The 25,895-nt window shown below is 38.0% G+C and overlaps 1 protein-coding gene across 3 annotated transcripts in view; it reads left to right on the top strand.

Annotated features, from left to right (window-relative positions):
• The window catches only part of MYT1L (myelin transcription factor 1 like), a gene marked incomplete at both ends in the record, with an annotated part of 129,402 nt that overhangs the window by 3,155 nt on the left and 100,352 nt on the right, over positions 1-25,895 (top strand). For all 3 annotated transcript variants that reach the window (XM_084262516.1, XM_084262515.1, XM_084262517.1), the window contains one exon: positions 23,678-24,048. In XM_084262516.1, the coding sequence (XP_084118642.1) occupies positions 23,678-24,048 (371 nt within the window). The remainder of the gene's footprint in view (positions 1-23,677; positions 24,049-25,895) is intronic.

Below are 25,895 nucleotides of genomic sequence, written 5' to 3'. Positions count from 1 at the left end.
AAATTCTGAGACAGATTCAGGGGATTAAATGTTCTGCTTATAAAATATCAGGTAGAAGTCAAAGTAGAGTTTTGTACTGTAATTGTATTCTTAATTATGAAAGATCTGCAATGTTAAGGTTAGCTAGGGAAACAAGCAGACCTTATATGCCGTTGATGTTTCCTTTGAGGTAACAGCTTGTGTAATTTCCATCTTTTTGATTATTTCTTTGTGTCAAATCTTAGTTTGAAGTGAAACTTTGTGTCACTTAGTACTACTGTGCTTTAATCTCTTTTAAGTTTGGTGCTTAATTTTAGCTTGTTAGTTGGGCCTGCTAGTACCTAAGATGGACAGGTGTCTCTGCAGGGCATTTTAGGGCAGGACACTAGGATCTCTAAAGTAAACTTGACGAAAGAATCTCTCTCCAGTGACTGCAGAGAAAGCTCAGAAGATTAGCATCCCAGCTTGGCCACTGAGAGTGTGCCCAAAGTTAGGTGGTGTTCCTGTCTTCTTCAGACCAGGCTTATCTCTTGAGTTTTCTTGTATTTTATTAATACACAAAAACCTGAAGCTGTCACAGGCCCTCTAGCACTGCCTGTGATGTACACCATGAGGCAGTGCCTATATGTTAGTGTTGACATAGATAGGACTTCAGTATCTCTGGTTTATGCTTCCAGGCACCTGAGGCCAACTGAACTACTCACAGGAGTTCACAAAGTGCAGTATCAGGTCCTGAAAAATAAAAAGAAAACCAAAGGTTGTGAAAAAGCTAAACACAAAAGCAAAACCAAAAAATAAGCCATAGATATGTTCAGATAGTGGTGAAGACAAGAAAAGAATTCAAATGTTAGGACTGAAAGCCAGAGCCTCTCCCTAAGCTGTGCTCATGGCGCTGTTTAGTCTATTCACTTGGTACCTCTTCAGGTCCATTTGGTTTAGCAGCATAATACCAAACAGCACTCCTATATGTTCAGAGCTGTGAACTAATTTTGAGCGACAAAGCTGGTCCATATCCTTGAATACTTTATTTGTAAACATTCCTTTTGGTTATATAGCAGTCAACTCAAACCACACCAGGAGAGTGTTCCCAGAATTGTGTTTTCAGGATGTCTGTTGGCTTTGTCTCTCTGTCTGTAAGAGCTTTGCCAGTTTCATTAATCAACTTTAAAGGCAACAGGTTTCACATTTTATCTATACAAATACAAATATAAAAGCAAGTCCTGATTCTGGTCTAAGTTCTGCAGGTACAAATCTCATAGATGCTCTACAATAACTATGCATAAACTGGCCTGTTTTATCTACTGAGTAGATGTGAATGACAGTTTTGGAAATATTACACCCTGCTCTGTTGCTATGCATTTAGGTTTTTATTTTCCCCCAAACCCATCACATACGAAATAAAAGCCATGTAAATAGGCATGTATAAAATCATAGAACCATAGAATGGTAAAATAATAATCTTAACTAGATTCCACTTAAAATAGTACTTATTACATGTGATGGCCTATTAAAAAAGCTTCACAACATCATAGTTTATTTTTTTTTCTCAAGTAACAAAAGCAATTAGATTCTCTAATGGACTAATCACTTGCCAAATACCATGTGCCTCAGAATGAAACACTTTCTAACAAATAAGAACCCTAAAAAGAACCTTAAGCTGTTAGCATGGCACTAGTATAATAATTTAGGATTCTTTTAATGCATATATCACTGTGTATTTGAAAGCACATAAAGCCATTGTATAGAAATTAAACCAAAACACAATCATAGTCTGAAACAACATACATCAAATTTCAGTGAAGGATGAATTGTTAAGGCCAAATGATAAGCCCTTCAGATTTCAAATGTAAATACCAATAAAGCTCCCACTATACCATGAATTTCAATTTGATTGCTGAAAATAAGAATTCAGATAAAATAAACCAACTTAAACATTTCATCTACCGTGGAATTTTGCATGCCTTTTCTTCAGTTCATATTGCATTTGTAAGGGATTTTTTTTTTCATTTATCACTGATACAACGTCTTTCAGAAAGAAGCGTGTCTCAAAAATGAAGAGGGATCATAAAATAACATTTGGATCTATAATGTATAAATTGTCCCTAACCTTATAAAATACATTGCATTTCAATTTAACACCAAAATTCTCAATATCAACCAGTTCTTTGTTATTTTACTAGGCTGTTTCTGTTTCCAGTACATTATAGAGGTAGAATTGATTTGACCACCCTTTAATTTTTAAGCATGGGATTTGTCACTTGATACAACAGGTTTATTTGAATTTATAAATATCTGCAGTGCTCTTTTGATTAGGAAAAGGCCCACATATATTGACTTGGCGATATATACTGTAGTTTAGCCATCTGTATTTTAGAACACAGTGAGTGAAATAATTCAGGCTCCCAAACTTCAAAATTAAAAGACTCAAATGTCTCTCTCTTATTAGAAAATTATTGAATTTCTGTGGCTTGTTGTGCCATATTTCTTATTCAAATTTTTTTCATTTCATATACCTGTTCACCCACCAGTTTGATTGCCATGGCTGCAGCCGTGGGTGAATAATTGCCTGTCTTCACAGGAGCATGTTCTGGAGCTAAAGTCGAGTGCTTGCTTCCTGATGTATGCCTCATTTGGATTCTGCCGACAGCCTAGGGGCTGTATTATTCATGCCTTGACAGATAGCACTCACTAAAAGCATTGGAACAGGGCCAGGTACTGGCAGAGAGATAGTGGAGCATTGCAACTTGCAACTGAGAGGAGCATCTATAATACAAAAAAGAGAAATCCTCATACCTCCCTTTTACTGGTCTCACTTTGATGGAGAATTCATTTGCATCAAAATAAAATACCCTAAAAATAAATACATTTTTTCTAAACCACGCTTGAAAGTTTAACACAATTTTCCACATTTAATTGCAAAGCTGATTTTAATTAGTAAGGCCCTGCATGTGAAAAATGAAGATTCACTTGGGTGAGTGTAACACATTGCAGTGTCTGCTGAATGCTCTAATTAATGTATGGCTGCTGTACAACAGGGTGCACTGTGGGATATTTATGAAAAATTCTGTGCACGCAGCCAGTCTATCTGTATTTTAGTTCTTGAATCCACAAGAATAAATAACTTTTCTCCCTTTATTCTTTATGAGACATCATTGTGCATGCCATCACTCCATCCATAAACTTTATGGCATGCCTGTCCTTTTTACTATTTGTCAACGATACTATAAATCAGAAGTCAGGACATACATATTTTAACATTAATTTGATGGCAGAGCATGGTTGCACACTGTGCAGAACCTGAAGTCCACTGATGCATTTGTGTTAAAGCCTAACCACAGAATAGTGAGGTCCTTATTGTTGCTTGCTTTTATGATATGGTGAAAAATCCCAATGAATGCTGGAAGTATAGACAAATGTATATTAATTTCCCTCTAAGCTGATAGTCTACCTTTATTATTGTGTTAAAGAATGATTGAACTATTCACTGGATATTTACCCAAGGAAAATCTGTACTCTGGTACTGTCTATGCTATTTAATTCTATTTCATTTAATGGTGTATTTTCTAAAGATTTTGGTAAATTTTGGTAAAAGCGAAGAATAATGCTATAAATATATCTTATATAAAGTAACCCACCGTTCAGACTTTGTAAAAAATGTTAATAAACAAAGCTTCACTGCTTTGTTAAATCTGGCTAAAGAGAAATAAATAAGTAAATAAATAAATAAAGTGAAAGAGCATAGGGATTTTCAAACAGAGCACTGCAAACAATAAATAAATGTGCTGACAGAGAATCCATAATGTATTAGAGGTCTGTATTGGCTGCTGTCTGGATTCAGCAATATATCCTTTGTCTGATTGTTGATTAATGATTAGAAAGGTGCAAAGTTGGGTCTGAAACGTCAACCAAATATACACCAGTAATTGGTGTGTGGGTCTGCATGCTAGTGGCCATTGTCTAGAGGTGACTACACAAAGGAACCACAGTTCAATTCCTCCTGCCACCATCTGGATTAGGAATAGCAATTTCAGAGGCAGCCAGTAGCAGGATCCGCATGTGCCAGGAATACTGGCCTAAAAAGGGGGAAGGAGGGGTGAAGGTGGGGGCAGTGGAAATAGAATCAAAGGCAGGAGCATGGATAGTACCTACCCAACTGTGCAGCAACAGCAAACAGCAGATTTGGGATGCACTTTCTGCAGTATGACCCCTGGCTTGCACTTTGCTGAAATGATACTCTCATTTCCTTTCAAATGGTAGGTGGTGGTCATACTTCTCATGCAGCAGTCCACTTTCTGTGGAAGGATCTGTCTGGAGAAGTTGTCATCAGCCACAAAATACAGGAAGGCCATGCAGAAAGTATGGGAAAGAAAAATTAAAAAGAAAAGAAAATAGAACAGAACATCCAGTAATACTGGGGAGAAGATTTCCCCAACAAGATCCTGGAAGTAGCTATGCATGTTTTTCCTTTGCCTATGGGAAATTTATTTGGTTGGCCTGGTAGCTTTACTGAGAACATTGTTTTCTCTTAGGAGAGAAATAAATCGTTTCAGGTTGAATAATTTGTGCTTTTCATAATGGAAAAGAGGATCTACAGAGTTGATTTTCACATGATGGGCAAGACATTTCATTGCCCTATACCTCTGTTTCCCCACTTGTAAACAGAAGGAAAATTTCAGGCATCTTAAGATATAAAGACAGAAGCATATATGGAGGTGTTATTACAAACGCAGGGCCCAAAACTCCACCTCTGATATTTATCTGGTATTTAAATAACGACCTGCTTAATGTCTGTTGATGTCAGAGGAAGTCTAACCCTGCATTTCAGTGCTTTTCAGATCAAGAAATTTTTCTGGAGGATAAAGCAAAATTAACTGATGTGTAATGATAAGACAACTTTACATTTAGAATCAACTCTGATTTTCCTATTTCATGTTTTGTGAATTAGCTCTACAACATTTCTGTAAAAATACTGATTCTGAGGTTTAAAAAGCTGGGAGTATTTAAGACATATTTTTATTAATGTGTGTTTTAGTGATAATGCCATCATAGTTTTAAGCCCTACACTAAACCAGAAAAGCCACAAGCAACATCGTGCACTGGGTTTAGGGTGCCACGGAGCTGCCTACATCCTCCTACCAAAAGGTCTTCTGAGCAGCAACATAGCTAAATGCTACACATGCAGTTGGAAAATGGCCTGTGAGTTGGAGTATCCCAAGTCAGTGCTTTGGAGAGAGAAGGTACTGCTGAGTACTGATATTGGGATAGACATGGAAATTAATTTTATTCCTTGCTCCAGTGTCCACACCAACGCAAATAACAGGTGACTTTTTCGATGTTTTACCCATAGGTGGCACCCATGCTATCAGACAAGTGCACCTTACTGTCCACCTCACTGAGAATGTTCTGAACTCTGCTGGAATCATCAAAAAAAGAGACAAGGGAAATTACATCAGTAATAAATAAATAAAGTTATGGTTAGCTCTATCTTTCAAATATTCATATTTTATGAGATTGGGCTCCCTAAGTATTACCTAGGCTAGAAAAAGAATGTGAAGAAAACAAGAAGCCAAGCCAAATATGAAGCAACCAGAAAGCAATGTCCACCTGCCTTCTGCATGTTCTAAATCACTTGACCATTCCAGCAGAAAAATCCACATAGATGTATATGTAAAAATAGGAGAGAAATGGTGCACAGAAAAAGTAAAGTGAGAAAATAAAACCAAGGTTGTAGGAAAAAAAGAGAACAAAGAGTAATTTGGTGGTTATTTTTTTTCTAAAAATACACCAGTATGTGTCTTTAAAGACTTAAATTTAAGTTTTTCAATAAGTTGAGACAGCCCTTTCAAAGGCATCACTTCTTATTAGTGGTTGATATGAAGTAATGCTTCTAGTGGTGTCAACTCAGGACAGGGAAAAGAGAGGTACTCCTGAGCCATCTTTGATGACAATATTAAATCTAAATAAATACATCCACAGTACAGAATCAAATGCCTAAGGGACAGATAGCTCCTGAACACATCCTCAGCACTCTGCAGCTTAGGACACTGTAAATGATGATAACTTCAGCCAGATAAGTGGACCCTACCAAATTAGGTTCCTGGCTACCCACATGAATCACCTTCCCAAGCAAATCTTGACGTTTACTGATTACATGAAAAGGGGTTGCGGAACCTAATGTCCTTTTGATATTTGCAAGAACCAGCAGTGCCACGCTGCAGGTATGCACGAAGAGTGAAAGAGGGGTATAATGCCCAAGAGAAAATATTCCTGTGATTGAAGTTAGGCCTGTGTCGTAACTCTTTGATTTATGGTAAAATTCGTAGTACTGCAAGGCCAGATGAGACAGGACAGGGTATGAATGGCTTTAAAGACAATTCCAGTTATTTAAAACAGCTTTTTCAAGTTCAGTTCTGTGAGGCTGGGACAGATTCCTCGGCCATCTTTTTTTTTTTTTTTTTTTTTTTAAATTTATTTTAAGCAGTGAGCGGGCGACTAAATTGGATGAACAAGTAGTCAATGAATGCTTTCTGTCCAACTAATAGTCGTGAAAGAAATTCACCAGTTATATGCACCTACAACTGATGTTTTTCTCTTAATGTCTCCAGGAGAAAATCGTACCTATATTCAGTGAACAGGCAATAGATGAGTGGAACATAATTAGTACATCTGTAATCACTTATCTCCAGTTTGTGATCTATACAAACACGGCACTCATCCACTATGTTACTCTTTGTCAGCAGGGGTTAGGATAAGTTTCCACCCTCTTCTGGGAACTTGTGTTGACTATAGAGAAGTTAAGATGTCAGAACGCTTGTATTCTCTTTTCTTGATCTGTTCTTATTTTGTGAGCAATAAAATATCCAAGGGGAAGAAGAAAGCATATAATTTTCTAACTTTGAGCAGTCACTTGGAGAGAGAACCCTTTTTCCAGTCCCAGCACTAGCACTTCATATGACAGACAGCCAGAGAGGAATAGAATGAATACTTCACCGGTAGCAAAGAACATGTAAATGTTTTCTTTTGCATGAAGTATTAGTGAAGTGGGCACTCTCAAGTCAGAGTATTATAAAACTGCATGAGCAAGCAGACCTTTGAGAGCTGTAAAGTGAAACTTCAGTTACCCCTTGCAAAAGGAGATATTAAATACAAATTTCTCACATGTTTCTGTGTGCTCTCTATTAGATAGTGTCTAAGGTTGGGATCGTGATTCCTCCTCTGACCAACTCATAGTCAAAAGACTGAGTTCATCTCCATTTCTGTAGACAAAAAAGGCGGCTTAAGGTGATTAATTCTCAGAGTGGAAATCCCCCACTACCGAAAATATCTTCCTCCTGTCTGGATTACAGCCTCTAAATTCTGCTGTGTGTTAAGTGCCTACATGTCCCTAGGTATCAGAAGAGGAGCAGACATATCTCCCTTGGATGTTAGAATTTCATTGTGCAGCTATGCATAGAAACTGAGAGCTGTAATGCGTTTGCTCCCCTAGTAAACTAGCAGTTCGTGACTCTGCTACCACACACAAAATTTGCGTCACAGCCAGAAGTTGAGTCATGCCTCTGAATTCCATTCCAGTGTCTTTTGCTTTAGCCCATCCTTCATATATTAAATCTTCATTTATACCATGATAATCAAATAATTTCTTTTTATTGAGTATTTCAGGGACAATAAGAATAGTGTGCTAGAATTACTGATTCACTGTTTTAATAGTAGATCCTTCTTGGGCATGATTTCTTCTGGAATGATCAATGAGGATTAATGGTTTGTTGGTTCTTAGTAACCATAAGGACTACTTCAGGAGAAGGGGACAAGCAAACAGTAAGCTCAAACAAGAGGATATGTCATGCATTGTGGCATATATAATGAATATTCTCTGAGTGTTATAGATATTTGCATTTCACTAGTTCCCAAGTAAGAAAACAAGGACAGACTTTGAAATCGATTTTTCAGAGGATTCTGTGGATATCCTATACTTTGTGAAAGGAAGTAGAAGATACAAACTCCCAACGAGGTAGCTTTACAACAGTAACTATATTTTATGCTCATAAGGCTTTTTCAACCATTAATTTCAAAACATTTCACAACTGTTAACACAGTAGCCTTAGTACCTTTTGTGATGTTAGGTATTTGATTTCAAATGACACCGAAGGTCAGATTGCTTATGATGGTATAATGCATTCCCGATAGCACATTGACTTACAAGACTGGTTATAGCAGCTTTTTACCACCACACATTTATAGTGTGTATGAGTTTGGTATGAAAAGTGGGGGGAAAAAAAAAAAAAGATTGTTTTTCTGTCTGAGAATGTAGGAATAATTCTGACAGAATGTGATTGCATGACTTTATTTTGAGCCAGGCTTTGGAGTTAACATTTCTAGATTTTAAAACACACTTAGCTCTTCTTTTTAATTTCGTGTGACATAAGGTATTACCAGCTTTACAGTCTTCTGTCCCTTCCACAATGGCGAGCTAAAAATTTGTCTCAGTGCTACTGGCAAAGAAAGTGTACTGCTTTGAGTCATAGTACTGTCTCTGTAGCACCTAGGTGGAAATTGGAAAATACTGACATACTCAGAACTGACGTGGCCTGGCTTTGCTTAGCTTGTGAGTCCTAAAGAGATCACAGGGAAAGACAGACTCAGAAACTGAGTCAGAGTTATAAAACAAATATCATTTAAGAAAGAATGCAAATAAATTCTGACTACAGCGTTAACTTCATATCTTAGCAGTCAAGCTTGCTGCTTCCAGTTATGTTATTAAAGGATGTAGGAGGAAGGACTGTATAGTTAGAATAGCGTTAACTAAGAGTAGAGATGCTTGTTTTGAATGTCAGCATTTAAGAAAAACTATAAATCAGAGAAAACATTTAGCTTTTGTTATCTACTATAATTTTGATCATTCACTGAAAATTACAGCAGTCAGTCAGTCAGATTTAGAAATGGCAGTCTAGTGGACAGCTCGGGCAGAACTACAAAAGAATTATCGTGGTTAGTTAGGATTTGATAGTAGCAATTTTTTTGTTTGTTTTACTGTTTATGCATACTATAGATTAAATTGATCTCTTGTGTAAGCAGGAACAGAATTTAATTATGCTTACACCAGGAAAGTTTGTAATGATGTTACTCTAAAAGTTTGTGAAAAAAAGAATTTTCCACAAAGAAAAGAAAATCTTAGCTGGTCTGAAAAATAGAAATGATACCTAACTTCCTAAGTTTTAAGCTGTAAGGAAGTTCAGAATTATCTTGTGCAGCATGAAAAAAGATTACTAACTGGGTGCATTACAATATAACTTTGCATGATGTCAGATAACTTGAAGTGACAGCATACCTAAGTATCTTATCATGCCTACCTTCAAAATGTGTATTATAGAAACTAAAGTGTCTTCTGACACCTAACCCCATCTTCATGTGCTTTAACCTGTTAATTAGAGACTGAGAGAAGTTTTCCACCATTTGATTTTTGCATCTGTGATATTCACAAAAAGCATTTAGTCACATAAACCAGATTAGGAGCACAAGCTTCTAGAGCACAACTTAAATAGCCCTTAGCTTCTGAACCCCAAGAAGAGGATCCACAAAAATCTCCAGTCTCTAGTTGACCAAACTTGTAGTAGAATTTAAGTATGCCTGGGGTGGTTTGACCCTGGCTGGAGGCCAGGCACCCACCAAAGCTGTTCTATCGCTCCCCTTTTCAGCCAGAAAGGGGAGAAAATATACATTGAGAGGCTTAGGAGTCGAGATAAGGACAGGGAGAGATCATTCTGCAATTAATGTCACGGGCAAAACAGACTCAACACAGAATAAAGGAAAGAAAACTCTAATTTATTATACTACACTGCACACCCAGTGACACCAGAGTCGGGTAATGAGAAGTGTGACCAGATCTTAAAGCACCTTCCCCCCACCCCTCCCTTCTTAGCAGACTTCAGCTTAGTCATAATTTTGCTCCCTTCTTCCCCCTCATTGTGGCACAGGGAGGGGCAGGGACGGGGGGTTATATTCAGTTCCTCATGAGTTGTTTTTCTTCTTAGCTAGGGCGGGGGGGGGGGGGCATTCCTTACACCTTTCCCCTGGTGCACTGTGTGGTGCCACCCATAGGAGACAGTCCTCCACGAACTTATCCATGTGAGTCCTTTCTCACAGGGCTTCAGCTCATCACTAACTGACCCAGCGAGGGTCACTGCTATGGGACACAGTCATAGAATCATGGAATTTTTCTCAGTCTTTCAGGCCCAGATGCTCCAGCCTGGTCCTCCATGGGGTCATAAGCCTTCCCCCTGCAGCAAATCTGTTCCAGCATGGATCGATCTCTCTCTCTTGCTCATTGATGTGTCTCTGTCTCTCTCCACGAGCTGCAAGTGCTGGCAGGGGTTTGCTCCAATGCACGTCACAGTGTCTTCTGTATGTCTCTACCTTCTCCAGCGTGGGGCATCTCCCATCCAAGTGGGGTCTTGACCTTTTCCATGGGCTGCGGGGAGACACCCACGCCACCATGGGTTTCTCCACAGGCTGCAGGGGCATCTTCCTCTCCAGCACCTGGGGTGCCTCCTCCCCCCCATTCCCTGGCCTTGGTGCCTGCACAGTTTTTTACACCTTCTCACTCCCTTCTCTGGTGGCAAAAAGCAGCTGCTTACAGGTGTTTTTTTTCTCCTAAATGTGACTCACAGAAGTGCTGTGACCATTGCTCATGGGCTCGGCCTCGGTCAGCAACAACTCGAGCCTTCAGTCGGCTGGTGTTTGCTCTGTCGGGCCTACAGAGATCTTCTAGCTGCTTCTTGCAGAAGCCACTCCTGCAGCCCCCCTTCTCCACCAGAACCCAGCCACGCAAAACTAAAACAATGCCCAGAGGTGCTGCCAGCTTAGCTGAGCTGTCCTTCTCATGGCTTTCTACATGCCAAAACGTTTGAGTTCTGCAGACTGCATGTACCTATACTAGCATCCTCTGATCTAGCAGGCACAGCAGGCGTTCTCTGCTCGCACTAACATTCAGGGAGAACACTGATTTCTGCAGACGGCATAGCAGCCATAACCCCTTTCACTGAAAAATGTCATGATAGTGGTACATCCTGGATTGGCAATGAGAATGCTACCTCAGGAAGCAACATACTGCTTCGGTACCCCATCAGCCTGAGCAGGCCCAAGCACATAGTTAATTCCCAAGCCAGAACCATAACCAAAAGGATGTCAGGCAAAGACTGACTGGGATTAGGCTGCCTTCTGTCCCAGCTGTTGAAGCCAGGCCTATGGACAAAAAGGAACATGAGATTTTCTCCAGAGAACAGAGAGAGAAAAGCTAGTTTGGTGATTAAAGAAATCCTGTAGAGGAAACAGATTTAGAGCCGTAACAGATTGATTGATTGATTGATTGATTGAGAGAAAATAGAATAAAAAAGAAAGGGTCTTCCATTTTTTTTAACAATTGTTTCAACCTGAGTTACTAAAAAAAAAAATGCATAGAACAGTATCACACTGCCATTATCAAAACAGAGATAAACAAAGTAGCCATCCATACTACAGACATGATGTTTTACTTGCCTCAGAAAGTGTCTTTTTGGATTTACAAGTCATGTTTTCAAGATGATGCCTAAGTCAGAGTTGCAAAAGATGCAGAGGTCAACAAGAAAGAGACAAGTGATTTTAGAAACATTTTTTTTTCATGGTACCTCATATTTCTTTGCATAGTTGTACCACAGTCAACATGCTTGCTATGCTGACTCCCATGCTTATATACCTATATATTACCATGGGGGAATTTATTCACTAAAGAGCTTAGTCATCTAAACTTGAGTACTTTCATGTTATGTGTGATGGCATTTAGTGCTGCCACAACTTGCCATTATAGATCTGTGTCCCAAATATATAGGGGCCATTTTAAAAAGTGACTAATAGGTTGCTAACCCACTTTCAATGAGACATAAGTGTTAAGCATTGAATGCCTCTAACTATTCAGTAAATTAAAAGTAGTCTCTGAAATGGCATACACTTTCTAAAAACTTGCCTTTCATCTTTTAAAACTAAAACTTTTTAAAATAAAAACTTTTCTGTTCTTTCTCTTTCTGTTACATACTTGTACTTTCCCAATTTCACCCTTTGGTCATCGGACAGTACATCATTCTGGACCTTTTTCTATTCAGTCATTGTCCCTTGCTACCTTTCCTGTCTGTGCATCTTTAAAACTGAGCAGCTGAGCTTCAGAGAGGGATAACTGCCACATTTCCCTGTGAAATCTAGCCATAGGAGGTATATTGGCAGCATATTTTCAATGGAAACCGCCATTTCCACCCACAACCCAGCTGCCACATTTAAATCATGCTGTGTGGGGCTTCCACTCCCTTGGGAGGCTATTTTCATGTTCTTTCAGAGACTCTTCTGCAGTCTAATAGAACTCACTGTCAGCTATAAAAAGTAACATTATATACCGTAGTATTTTTTTTTTTTTAATCATGGTATGAGTCAAGTTGGAGCCTCACTGTTCTGGACTAGAATGTGATGGAATTCAGTTAGATTTTTTCCATTTCCCCCTTCCCCAAACGGGGATCTTTCCTTTCATCAGATATTTCAGAAGAGGCCAGATTAAGGCGAAGCCATTTAGGCCACATCTAGACAGTTGGATTTTGGAGTCACGTTGATTAAGTCAGTAGGTAAACTTTAATTTTTAGACAAGACTATTTCTAATTCTTCTAATAATGAAAAAAAAGTTCGAAAAAAAATTAACTGAACATTTTGTCCTTTGAGTCTGCCAACACCTTGAATCAATTTCTTCAAGATAGGTGAGCCTGTATTTTAGTGGAAATGCTACCTGCAAGGCCCCCTGATATTACAACAAAGCAACTTCTTTGAGCTGTAGAAGAAATTAGTTCGGCAAGTTGTTAGCACAAGCAATATACATCTTTCAGGGTGTAAGTCATTGAAGGGTATGTGTGGCAGCATTTTCTCAGAGGGGAGATAATGATCCACAATACCTGTCTTGCACTTGCCCAGGGTGGAAAAACATAGGCCATTATATTTGTGTGTCTTGAAGGATGTGCCTCATTACTGCCACACTGATTGAAGGCTAGTAAAGGAGAATTGGGTGTGTCTACAACCCCAGATTGCGCTAATGCATGTCTGATAGGAACTGCTAATAGGCACTCTAATGACTGTTGAAAATTACATAATGCTAAAATAGCTCTGTCCATCTACAGTAAAGAACATAAAGTCTTGGTTATAAGATTGTGCTGCTTGCAACTTTGTATGCACTAGTAAACTAGCAGGTGCAACAGCAAGTATCATATTGTACTAGAAGTTAGTCTCGGGGAGGTGTAACAATAAAGGTATTTTAGAAATCCTCTTTATGTTAAACAAACTTTTATGGTAACTTTTTTTGTGTAGAGCACATTAAGAAATACAGCACCCTTAAAAATGAATATGGAGAGTAAGATTTCTGTTCCTTCATAAAAATGTTTGATAAATGCATATTAATAATTGTTAGCATTTTTACCAAGAGACCAATTCTAGCTGCAGCTCCATAATGCAATAGAGAGAATGCTGTCATTTCTGTTCCATTTCAGAATAATCATGTTTTCTCTTTGTTATGGAAAGGTGCAATCTTTTTGCTGTTTTTCAAAATTGGAAGGTTTAAACATCTCAATCCTCTAACAACCAGAATTTAGAATATTTCACACTTGAATGACTCCTAACCAACCGTGCAAGACAAAGCATGGTGTCCTGTAGCTTATGCTGGTGAGGAGAATCCAGTACATAAGCACTAAAGTGCTTGCAGCTTGTATCATTTTGGTTTTGTCATTTTTTCTGTAATTTCAGATGTTTACTGATGACAACCACATTCTTTGTTAGAAGGTTGCTTCACAGTATTATTCCTTTCCATTGCTTATTCTGTAGCTATTAGCTCTTTGGATCAAGTAAGCTACTTCCTGCTATAGTTGCAGGAAAATTCCATGCCATGTTTCTTAGGTAAAATTAAGTTGGGAGGCAGTGCTGTTGCCTATCTATCTAGAGATGATGGGAAGAGTATTTGTGATAGGAATCGGTAGCTGATAGTCTCATTATAGTAGCCCTACATTAGACATGCAATAAAATGACAGTGTACTCTATTACTCAGTACTTAAGTACATGCTAGAATGATAGCTTGACCTGCTGTGTTGTTGTAAAATATGATCTATCAAGTCTGTGTCTAAGGGTGTTGATTCTACTAATATGTATCTAGCCATGTTGTTAAATGATTGACAGTATAACTGCATGAATCGCCTTTGATTTCCAGCAGTTTATTTCCCTTGATTTTTGAATGCTTGGACTGAGCATGTTGCTTAAAAGCAATTACATTTAAAATATTGGAATGGGAAGATTTCGTATCATGTCCAAGGCTCAAATTTTGCAACTATGCAAAGATCTTTTGTAACTGATAGATGTGCTCTTGTAGCAAATTTGAACCCTTTCAAATTGGTGAATGCTTGATTATAAACTTTTCCCATTATATGATATCATGTTATAATGAAAAATAAATTGAAACCTGCCCCGGCCTTTACCTGTAAAGAGAGTTGTCCTTACGGCTGAGACTGAAACACAGGATACCCACAAATCCGGATGTCTTGGCAGCTCTAGATACTGCTTTGATTCGGCTCATTGTAGCCAACCTCATTTTTGTCTGTTTGTAAAAAAAACAGAGGATTTTCTGTCCTGGTGTTTTTGTTCCAGTTTAGATTTTTGAAATAAACGTGGACTTCAGGTTTTTGACAGTACAGAAGTAAGTGTTCTTTGAGTTAATGGAGAAGTGGTCACTGGCTTTGCATGTTCCCATTTTTACATGTCTGGATTACATCTAAATCGACATCAAAGTGTGCAGAATCAATAGCCACTTAGCAAAACTTGATTGTATGCATTTCATCTAATGAATCAATATGAGTCATTAAACCTGTGCTCTTTGCACTGTCCTAGTTTCTTTGATCAGTCCCTGTAGTCAAGGGTCTGGCAACAAGACATAATCAATTGTGGCTTCCAGCTCTTGAACGCTTAGTTAAGTTGAGTGTTTGCCATCCTAAGATTAGAGTGCAACTACAGCATTTGTCTGACATTGGATCATGCAGGTAGTCTTGAAAAGATTGCTAAGCTATAGGGAGGAGAATTATTCATGCTAAGTGATACAGCAGCTGTGGAAAGGAAAGAAGCAGGGTTTTGGTCTTCTTTTTACAAAAGTATCGTGGTGAGTGATTTTAAAATCTGCTTTGTTGGGGGTGGACATACAATACTGAAAAAGAGAGAAAAAGGCTTGGATTTCTCTCACTTATATCAGATTCCTAAGTGAAGTGATAGAAATAAAACTTAATCACCATTAACTCCCTTTACTGTCAGTGGAGAGATAGGCGAAGTGTCTAAGAAAGGTGAGATGAATTACCTCCCAGGAGCTTCCCCTTTCTCTGCATTGATTTATGATGGGAGCTTAACGTGACATGGATAGACTTAGCTTTTAAAGCCTAGGGGTAGGTGAGAGAGGAACCCTATCCATGACATCATAAGTCATGGGGCAATCAGATATTATATTGATTTATTTATATAAATACTTTTGAATAATCTACAACCACAGGGCATGCACTTTCCTAACCTGTGTTGCCACATGAGTTTTTGGTTTCATGATTTGTAACATTTTTTTTTATGTCTTGCTTTAAATGAGCTCTCCAAGGCCAAGTTTTTTCCTGTGTATTTCTGCAGTACCTAGAAATATATTGCTATGCCTCATTTTTCTTCACAGAATAGCTATTGGATTCAAACAATTAAATAAACTTATTAATTAAATGGGTTAATTATTACAAAACTTAAAGTTGTTATATCCCAAGAGCAGACACTTTGGTGATGGGTGAAATGATCTTGTTAGCCAGAGGGAAATAAGTTTGCCACTATTCATCTCAGGGTTCAGTTACACCAGTTTGGAGTCTCAGTATATTAGGATGGGTAGGTAATTCACACTGTAATGTATAGGATCCAATTAAATAAAAGACCCTCACTTTAACTTGTTACTCTGGCCATATTAACTACGTCAAAGCTAGTCTGCTCTATTCTGTTTAAAAATACATATTTCAATATCTGAATTTCTGGGGAAAAAAACCCCAATATAAGTTTTGAGTGCCATAATTTAGTTCTGCCACATCATTATATTCTCATGTTACTCAACTCATTTTTCAATGCTGTTTTATAAAGATACTAATTTTTCTTGAAGGCTTATTTAGTTAAACAATGCTGTAGACGTTACTAGATCTGAAGTGTTTTTAAAAAGGCTCTGAAGTGCAAAAGGATCGATTTGGCTTTTAAAGCTCTGTAAAGAAAATATCACATCTTACTACCTTTACCTTTTGAGATCCAGCATGCCTCTGCACATTTCTGTAATTGTTCTTACTGTTCCATCGTGCAGTACACAAATACTTGAAATGCCAGAAGGAAAAAGAGGGATAGACTGCTCTACATTTCACTCATTCCTATGAGTCAAGCTTATACCTGTTCAAGTAAATTAATAGTTTTCACAGAACTGAAACACTATTGTATACATACCTAATCTGAAAAGTCAACAAACTTCTAACCGGTACAAATAAATGAAGCAAAGATTGTGTGTTTTGACATTACACATATAAAAGCACTTCCTGCTTATAATGATCTGATTAGTTGAATCAGAAGCAGAAGACTTGTGGGAACGTCTGAAATATGGCAGAACTCTAGAAATGAGGTTTTTTTTTTTTAATTTTAAAAGGTATTTGTTACTTTTAACTATAATTTAAATAGCTAAAACCATAGTAAATTGGGCCCACTTTTGCAAACCCATTGAAACATATAACGATGGATAGGAACACAGATTTTCCAAATAACCAACACTGGATTAGTGCCTAACTCCAGCTGAGAAGATAGGAGTTAGGGCAGTCATTCTGTAAGTGGCCTTAGATGCTATGAAGCTTGGCAGTGCGATGATTTCAAGAAACATGCCTAATTCTGGAACAGTATTCAAAGTTCTGGCTCAGTTTCCAGCAGGCTCCTGGAAACCAGATTTGGGTAGTTAGTCTTCTAGAGAGGGATTCATAACAGGCAGGATGCTCACACAGATAGTTTTAATCCAGCTGGTTGTAAACACCAAATCCAGTGTGTCCTAGCTCTGTCTTCAGGCTGCAATTAGGCACCTCTCTCAAATAAAAGCTAAAAAAACTCCATCTTTCTTGAACTTTGATGTGTGGCTCTTCTCATTTTGTCTTCTATACCTTAATGGCTAGAATTCTTAGCAAAGTTTTTTACTCTACATAGCCTGGGAAGGTTTGACTCAATACTTCCTGTATTCTAGGATAGTATGCAGTCATTATATGGGACTTTTGTGTGGTAGAAGACTTCTGAAAAATAATTTTCTACAAAGAAATTTGACTCTACCAGTTCACAGTTATCACTGTCTGCTGGGTTTGCTGCTCATTCCTGTAGACATTTGGCATACTTTAAGCAATCAGTTATTTAAATAGGAATGGAAAATCATTCTCAGCTGAAAGGAGTTTATTCTCACAACTCAGTTGGTAAATTGCTAGGCTGGAGACACTCTCTGTTTCTGAATTTATTATGATTCTTTCATTCCTATGAATTCAGTAGTCCAGCTTCAACGAGAGCGCTACCAGCTCTTCCCATAGTACTGCAGAGTCTGCTGGGAAGGACATTCTCTTGGAGTGTGGGGTGTTCAAGGTCTAGGGTTTGGGGAGGTCCAAATATTTATTTTTATGTCAACTGATATCAGTTGATAGTACTAATCCTTTAAAGCTAAAACTAGTCACTGCTTTGAGAGTGATTTAATAGGATGCTGTGTTATGCAAATTAATTAGGTTTGCACATTCTTTGAAGATTCTGTTTTAGAGAACTTATCTGCAAAATGCCTGGCTTCTCAATACCCTAAAAGTCTTCATCTGGAGACATGGACTTGGAAGTTATCTAGTCCAAACCAAAAATAATACTTATGGTACCCAGTGGGACAAGTCTCTTGGGAACTTTCTGCCTGAAGCCTTAAGCAGAAGTTTGCTTCTAATTCTCTATTCTCAACTGTATATGAGAAAATTCCACCTCAGTGCCACTTCAGATACTTAAGTGTTTCACTAAATGTTTTTATAACCTTGCTAGGTGTCTAAATAGTAAATTTTTAGATTCTATTACCTATCAAATGTTTTGGTTTATGTGAAATGAAATTCTCACCTGAAAAATAGAAAGAATGAGAACGCTGTTGGTGGAGAAACTTTTTAGATTGAAAAAATATTTTGAAGTACTAATGAGAATCAGTTTTAGAACATAATATTGTCATAACCTTATTTTTCTTGACTTGAATCCTATAGCATGAGGCTAGAAAGGAGATAAAAATGAAAAAAAGAATGCTGGTAAACATGGCAGATAGGAATAACTTAAATCAAATTAGGTATTTCAAGTTGAAAAAATCTTTATTAGTCACATAAGATGCCTTTCTAATTCATGTAGAAATAGGATAGTCTTAAGAGGAAAGTGTCCTCCAGACACTTGAGCTGGTGTAGCATACCTTGTATTTCTCTGGTCCTATGCAGTATATAATAAAAGAGATATAGGACTTGTTATAATTTAGAAATAATAAACACACTTATTATGTCAAAAATAGTTTTAAATTATTAATAAAATATATTAAAAATCCAGAAGCTCAACTCTGGGAAATAAATATGTATTTCCTGAAGAAGGGTCCTACTGAGTGTATCAGTGAATAGCATCATATGTTTTTTAATGAAGAAAAATTGTGTGAGAATTAAAAAATACCATAAAGCATCTTCTAGGCAAGGAGTATAAATTCATATATTATTTCTTCAATTTCTTCAATTATTAATGTCTATATGTCCTCTTGGAGCTTATCACTATGGAATTCAACAAGATTCTTTCCACAGGAATTATTCATAACAGATTCTGAAACCCAGAGATGACTGAGACACACAGCAAAGCAGTGTGGAATATTCAAAAGTGTGTTTCAGGAAGCCCAAATATATATTCTGCTGAAAGCCAGGAGAGCTGAAGCGTGATGGGAAAAAGAGACAAACACAGCTGACCAGGGAAATACAGTGAGCAATAAAAGAATGGATAGAATGGATAAAGCTTTGCAGGACAGATAAATCAATGGGGTTGTTGCTTTGAGCAGGGATAAACAAGTCTAAAAATAAAAAAATAAGGGGATGATCACAAAAGCCAAAACTGGAAATGGAGAGAAAATTGTAGAAGCTGTAAGGACGAACAATAATAGATTTCACAAATATAAGAGGAACAAGAGGTCAGTGGGAGAGACAGTCATCTCTGCATGTGGTTGGGAAAGGAAGTTGGTGTCAGAGGCTGAGGGGAAGCTGGCACGGCTTTCCCTTCAGCATGGTCGCTGGAGGGGCCATAGGAGAATGTGCCAGAAACAGAGGGAAGTTTCCTGGAGGCAGAATCTGAAAAATTAATGAAACAAAGGGTGAGAGCGGAACAGGTTAGGAAAGAAAAAGAAAAAAAATAGGGCAGATAAACAGTATGCTCCAGGTCTGCAGAACTGATTCCCAGGTTTCCAAAAGACATGGATAATATTTTTTAACTCTCAGACTATGAAGTCGATAGTACATGAGGTATATATAAGTTATATGACGTATATTGTTGAGCAGAAGGAATCCAGTGCAAGCCAGTATTTTAAATGGCTTGTAGGAAAGAAATATGAATTCAAGTACAGGCAAAACAAAATCAGGATTGTAGAGAAAATTGGTAGCACAATCATACAAACTAATCAGGAAAGAGTTTACAAATGCTGAGTCAAAGTTAAAAGAGTTTATTTCCTTGGAAAAGTGATGTGTCCTCTAGTACTTAGTACTGGACCAAACCTTTAAAATACATAAGTGTTTATTTCTGTTAATTGCTGATGTGTCCACAATTTTAATTCCATGAGCAAAGTCACTAAGAATAGATAAATAAAGAACTAAAGTAAAATTCATGACTTTACTAGAATAGCTGACTTGCAAATAGATATTTAATTAGATTTACAAAAGCATCAAAGCTGATCAGGCAGCTAACTGGCATTGATTTCCATTGCCAGTTATGCACTTCCAAGGGAGACTGAATCCCAAGCAATGTCTTGGATTCTCACAAACTTTATAAAATGTTAGGCAGAAAATTATAAAGCCATGAAAAAAAATTGAAAATGTTAAAAAAGGGTAATGACAAAAATTTCTTTCTAACTTAGACCAATGATTTATATCTAAAATTTATGCAGTTATACTTAGATGCCAAATACAAGAAATAAAGAACAGTTCAAAACAAAATAGACATATTTGTTATCCTAGTGTGCTGTTCTCCAGTTCCCAGACTGTTGTGAAATCCAAAAGGGAATTTGGGCGGATGGGACGGACACACGACATTACTAGAGGAAAACTTTTGCAAGTTTTTAGTATTCTTAACTAAGCAAAGGTTGAGGCAGGATGGGGTTAATGTCCTGTCTTTAACATGGTAAAATTCAAGCTTGCATCATCTTCAGTGGCCAAAAATTTTCACAGCTATTTGTCTACTAGTGCCCTTTAGCCTTGATGCTTTTAGCTCTGAGATGATAAAGTGTCATCTTTACCCCTTACAGTATTCTAAGGTTATGGTAAGAGGAAAAAATGAAAATTTGGGGATTACTGGGGCTAAGACAACTATCATCTTTGACAGTAAAAATCATGTTTTTGAGAAAATACTATTTAATGATAATGGTATTGAAGAAACTATAATGAGGAAAATACACATCACAAAGAGAAGGAACAGAAACCCAAAACCCAAGACACATTTACTCAGTAATTGTTATCCTGACTGCTTAAATCCCATTGAGCTGATACACAAGTTTCTAAACTCTGCCTGAGCCCCAGGCTGTGATGCACCCATTTTCTGGGATGCAGCCTCTGTTAGGCAGCTAAATGAAACAGGTTCCTCCCTAATTATCCAGCTGTTTCTCTGGGCTCTCACACATTCTGAAATGCCAGTTCTGAGAAGAAATTTGCCTGCCTTCTCTCAGAGCTCCATATGGAGAATTTAAATAGGGAGCTCCTGAACCCCGTAACACCTTTCCTCCTGATTCTGTGCAGCTGAGTACTGACCAAAAGGAGAACTCACAGGGCAAGAGGCAAGAGAGGCGTTTGGCAGTGAACAATAGTGATGACCGAGGGACAAGGATTTTCACTACATTTGTAGGTTTTATCAAGAAGCATCTTTGAATAGAGACAAATGCAGTCCAGAGAAAGCACTCGAAGCCTGGGTGTCCTCTTTTCACAGTTTTAAGGCTCTTCAATTGGTGAAGGTTTGGGCTTTTGCTTTCCTGCTGTGTATCAGACTGAGTTTCTTGCAGCCAACTGCACAGGGGCTTACCTTCCAGAAGAGAATGGTCTTCCCCAGCATATGTCATGCTACCCGCTTAATGGAGCGTGGTCCTGGGATCTGGAGGATGTGGGTCTACTCCCCCTCCAGTCTGCACCATTAGGCCTCAACTTTGATGTTGGTGTTTGGAAACTTTAACCCATTGGGACTACTACCCCGTACCCACTCCCAAATGAGGAGGCTTGCATCAGACTAGATGGAGGTGCTTAAAATTTATTCATTATATCTCAATAGTCTTAATGGAGGGAGGAGTTTAATTCAGGCATGCAGGATTAGACCTTAAAGATACCTACAGTCCCTAGACAGAGAAAAGAGCTGCCTGTGATATGCAGATAAGGTCTCCCATAGCAGATTTTTGATGATGACCATATGGGTGTTGAACTTGGTCATCTATTGAGGTCCCTTGTAACCATTATGATTCTGTGGTTCTGTGATATATGTTCATAGAATCATAGAATCATAGAATTGTAGGGGTTGGAAGGGACCTCAAGAGATCATCGGGTCCAACCCCCCTGCCAAAGCAGCTCCCTAGGACATATCACTCAGATAGGCGTCCAGACGGGTCTTGAATATCTCCAGAGAAGGAGACTCCACCACCTCCCTGGGCAGCCTGTCCCAGGGCTCTGTCACCCTCACTGTGAAAAAGTTCTTCCGCATGTTGGTGCGGAACTTCCTGTGTTCCAACTTGCAGCCATTGCCCCTTGTCCTGTCCCCACAGAGCACTGAAAAGGGGCTGGCTGATTCCCCCTGCATCCCCTGCTTAAGATAATTATAGACTTTAATTAGGTCCCCCCTTAGTCTTCTCAAGGCTGAAGAGTCCCAACTTACTCAGACTATCCTCATAGGGGAGATGTTCCAGGCCCCTAATCATCTTCGTGGCCCTTCTTTGGACTCTCTCCAGGAGATCCCTGTCCTTTTTAAACCAAGGAGCGCAGAACTGGACACATATTCCTTAGATATATATGTGCCAGTCCTACTGTGAAGTGCTTTAAAGTTCACCTAAGACAATGGCTAAGTTAGACACTTAAATAAAATCAATAGGCACTTAAATAAAATGCTCGTTACCTAAGTATCAGTTTAAGTAGTTGGGATACATAGTTGCTGGGATGCAATTAAGTGGCACCATGGAGACACCACAAAAATGCATAGTACTAAATGCATTGAACAGCCCTATTTTTCAGTGGTCCATCAATAGAACATTATTAGAGTGGAAGAAAATGAGAAGGATCCTCGATATTATTTTGTAATTTTATTAATTGTAATCTAAAAGAGGAAGCTGTAAGTAAATATGCAAAAAGTGCTAGAAAAAACAGTTTAATTCAAAACTAGCTAATGACAGGAAGAAGACTGAAAACCAATATAGCCTGAGTAGCATTTATAATCACACAGTAAAAAAGTTCAAAGAAGAAGTTCTCTTAAACAAAAAGTAATTTGTGTGTGTAGTCACTCTGTGTAGGAGGTTATAGGCGTTACACAAGGGTTATCACATTCTGCAAACGCAGATTATATGACCTCAGAAACACATGGTTACTCTGGTAGAAGACCAGAACTCTGAAATGCTATTTGTGTTACAATGCATTAAAATAATTGATGAGGAAGTGGTATGCAACTTCAAAAAACTTTGATGTCCTTCTCTGACTAAAGATTTTGGTTTGTGGTTTGATTTCTTTCAAAGTGAGAACATATCCAACACTGGTCATGAAAACTGCTGGATTTGGCTATGTTGGGGAACTTGCTTTCCCATTTACCTAACCTTGTAGCATATAATAGAACATGGCAGTGGAGAATTTAAGAGCAATTTATCATTTACAGCAGTGTTCAGAGTGTGGTCCTATTTTCAATATTTAAATAACATTGAATATCTTAATTGTGCACAATCAAAACCTGACTGTTATGCTGAAGCCTTGCTTTATTCCTGATTGTTGTACTGCTAGCTAACAGGTAGGATAAGGTTGCTGGTTTTTGAACTGTATTTTTTTGCATTAGAAAAGAGTGTAATGTGCAGAAGAGGGAAAAGAATGAGAAGGAAAATCACATCTGTATCCATACTATAACTGTTACGCTGGCATGCACATGTGGCACTTTCAGTCAAAGAGTAGTTGTTTGCAATTTTACAGGTTTTGTAAGTGTCTTCCCCCTTGGTCTTTATTGCCTAAGCAGCATTTTGGTTCGAAAACCTGCATTTTGAGAACAGTAACTAATAATGATGTAGAATTAGAATTCTATGTGACTAATATGACTAAATGACATGAGTTATACAATACAACCTACAGAAATCTGCAGGATAATGCAATAACTTGCATCTTTTATTTTTGCACAGTGTTTATGGCTGTCCTTTGGCAAAAAAACGAAAAACACAAGATAAGCAGCCTCAAGAACCAGCTCCCAAAAGAAAACCCTATGTTGTTAAAGCAGACAACTCTTCAGTAGATGAGTGCTATGAAACTGATGGAACAGAGGAGATGGATGAAAAGGAAGAGGAAGAAGAGGAAGAGGATGAAGAGGAGGAGGAATATTCTGATGATAATGAGGAGCAAGGTGATGAGGAGGAGGATGATGAGGAGATAGATCGAGAAGAAGAAGAGGAGATTGAAGAGGAAGAAGAGGAGGATGAAGAGGAAGGTGAAGATGTGGAGGATGAAGAGGAGGAGGAAGAAGAGGAGGAGGAGGAAGAGGAGGAGGAGGAAGAACGTGGTAATAATCAGAGTATTAGTAAAAAGTAAACAATGTGTGTTTTCTGGGTTAATCTTCTAGTGTGGTGTATGAGGATTTAGCTGTGCGGTTCTCATTAAAGATAATGGAAGTCATGCAGTTAAATCTCTCTGCTCCACACTGAAAATATACCCCACTGTGTTCTCTTAACATTTATTTTAATAAGTCTGTCTTCCAAATATTTTTTAATACACCAGCACTCACATTTCAAACAAGGAGGGTGGAGGTGTGTTTGTGCTAGAAATGTTTGCATAAAATGTAATCCTAGTAGTGGATTAATGCATGCAGTTACCAGGAGAATATTCATGAAGGTACAAGCAAAGCATCAGCTACAGCTGGGTGCCTGTACTGATCATTTGCAAGTGTATTTTCTGGATCTGCTTATATAATGTCAGTGATTGCCCACATAAATGCTGTCACAAGATTACAGATAATTTTTGTGAGCAAAACCGGGCCTCTTCCCTTTGAAAACATTGCCCCATACTTCCCTCTACCACATGAAGATATTCGGAATGAACTGTTTTAATGTACTTCAGTTCTTTGAGACTCGAATGCTGCCTGCTTTAGTTGATTCTATTAAAAATGTAGAAAGTGAGAGGTTTACATAGATAAAGTCCTTCTAAAATTCGTAAATATGGTTTTCATATCATGGCATAAATGCCATTTAGACATACAGGTCATTGGTAGTAACCACATTAATGTAGTAGCAATGTGGTTAACCTATTCACCTTTCTCCTTTTTGGGATATTGGGCTCTATATAGCCAGTATTTTTTAAATATGTAATTATTATCCATTTACTCAAGAGTCCATATGCTGATGACAGACATCATAATGCACTGGGGTGAAATGAAAGAATCATGCAAAAACTAATGAGCTATCTAAAAAGTATTTTGTTCCCATTTCCAGGGAACACGTTTTTGGTTGGGTAGATTCACCTTTCTAACCAATAAAAATATAAGAAAAGCTTTCAGCACTCCTCAGTTGGATTCCTCTTAGGAACCAGGTATGAAAGTTGTATGACTTTTGTTTCAGCATTCTGTAAGGTCAGATCTTAAACCTTATAGAAAGACTTTGGAAGTATTCTTTCCATTTGGGCAAGATGGTGGCCAACTGGGTGGCTATAAGCATTTTCTCAGATATCTAAATCTGTAGCATTTCTTCAATTGCTTAAATTTGCCAACAAAATTGGTAGAGCATAAATGGCCAATCTTAAAAGCTATGTGAGTTTGATGCAACAGGGAAACCATTTCCTTTTGCAGGGAACTCTGCTGCTTCAGAACCTGGAAGAAAAGCTGTGTTACATCAGGCTAATGTGCAACTGCTTTTGCTATCCTGATGGGCAAGTGCAGGGTGTCTAGCAGTTTCTTTAGGAGATAATGATGACTGAACTTGGTGGTGGTTAGGTTATGGTGCAACTGCTGCTGTGATTTCAGCTAACATGAAAAACTTTGAATCTACACTATCAAAAATGATAAAAGAGAAAAAAAAAACCTTAAGCAAAACTCAAGAGCTCAAGAAAATTGCTTCTGGCAGGCCAGCAGGCTTAATACTCAATTTACTATTACTATCATAACGAAACACAGTGGTTTACTTATTCCAACACAGTTATGCATGCAGTTAGCAGTCCTTATCAATCTACAGAGACTGACATTGCTTTTTGACTGCTTTTCTTCCATATATAGTAGGCTGTGGTTAAGAACTGCAAAATTCTATGGAAGTACCTGTATTAGCTGCTCTACATATTATGTGGAATAAAACCCTACACAGGTCAAGTTTTTCTTAGGATCCCCTATTATTCCCATAATAATACATATATACATTAATA

The sequence above is a fragment of the Gallinula chloropus genome (genome assembly GCF_964237585.1).
Source record: "Gallinula chloropus genome assembly, chromosome: 3".
Taxonomy (NCBI): domain Eukaryota; kingdom Metazoa; phylum Chordata; class Aves; order Gruiformes; family Rallidae; genus Gallinula; species Gallinula chloropus.
Note: the sequence above shows the minus strand (reverse complement) of the source record. Positions and strands in the feature narration are given on the sequence as shown.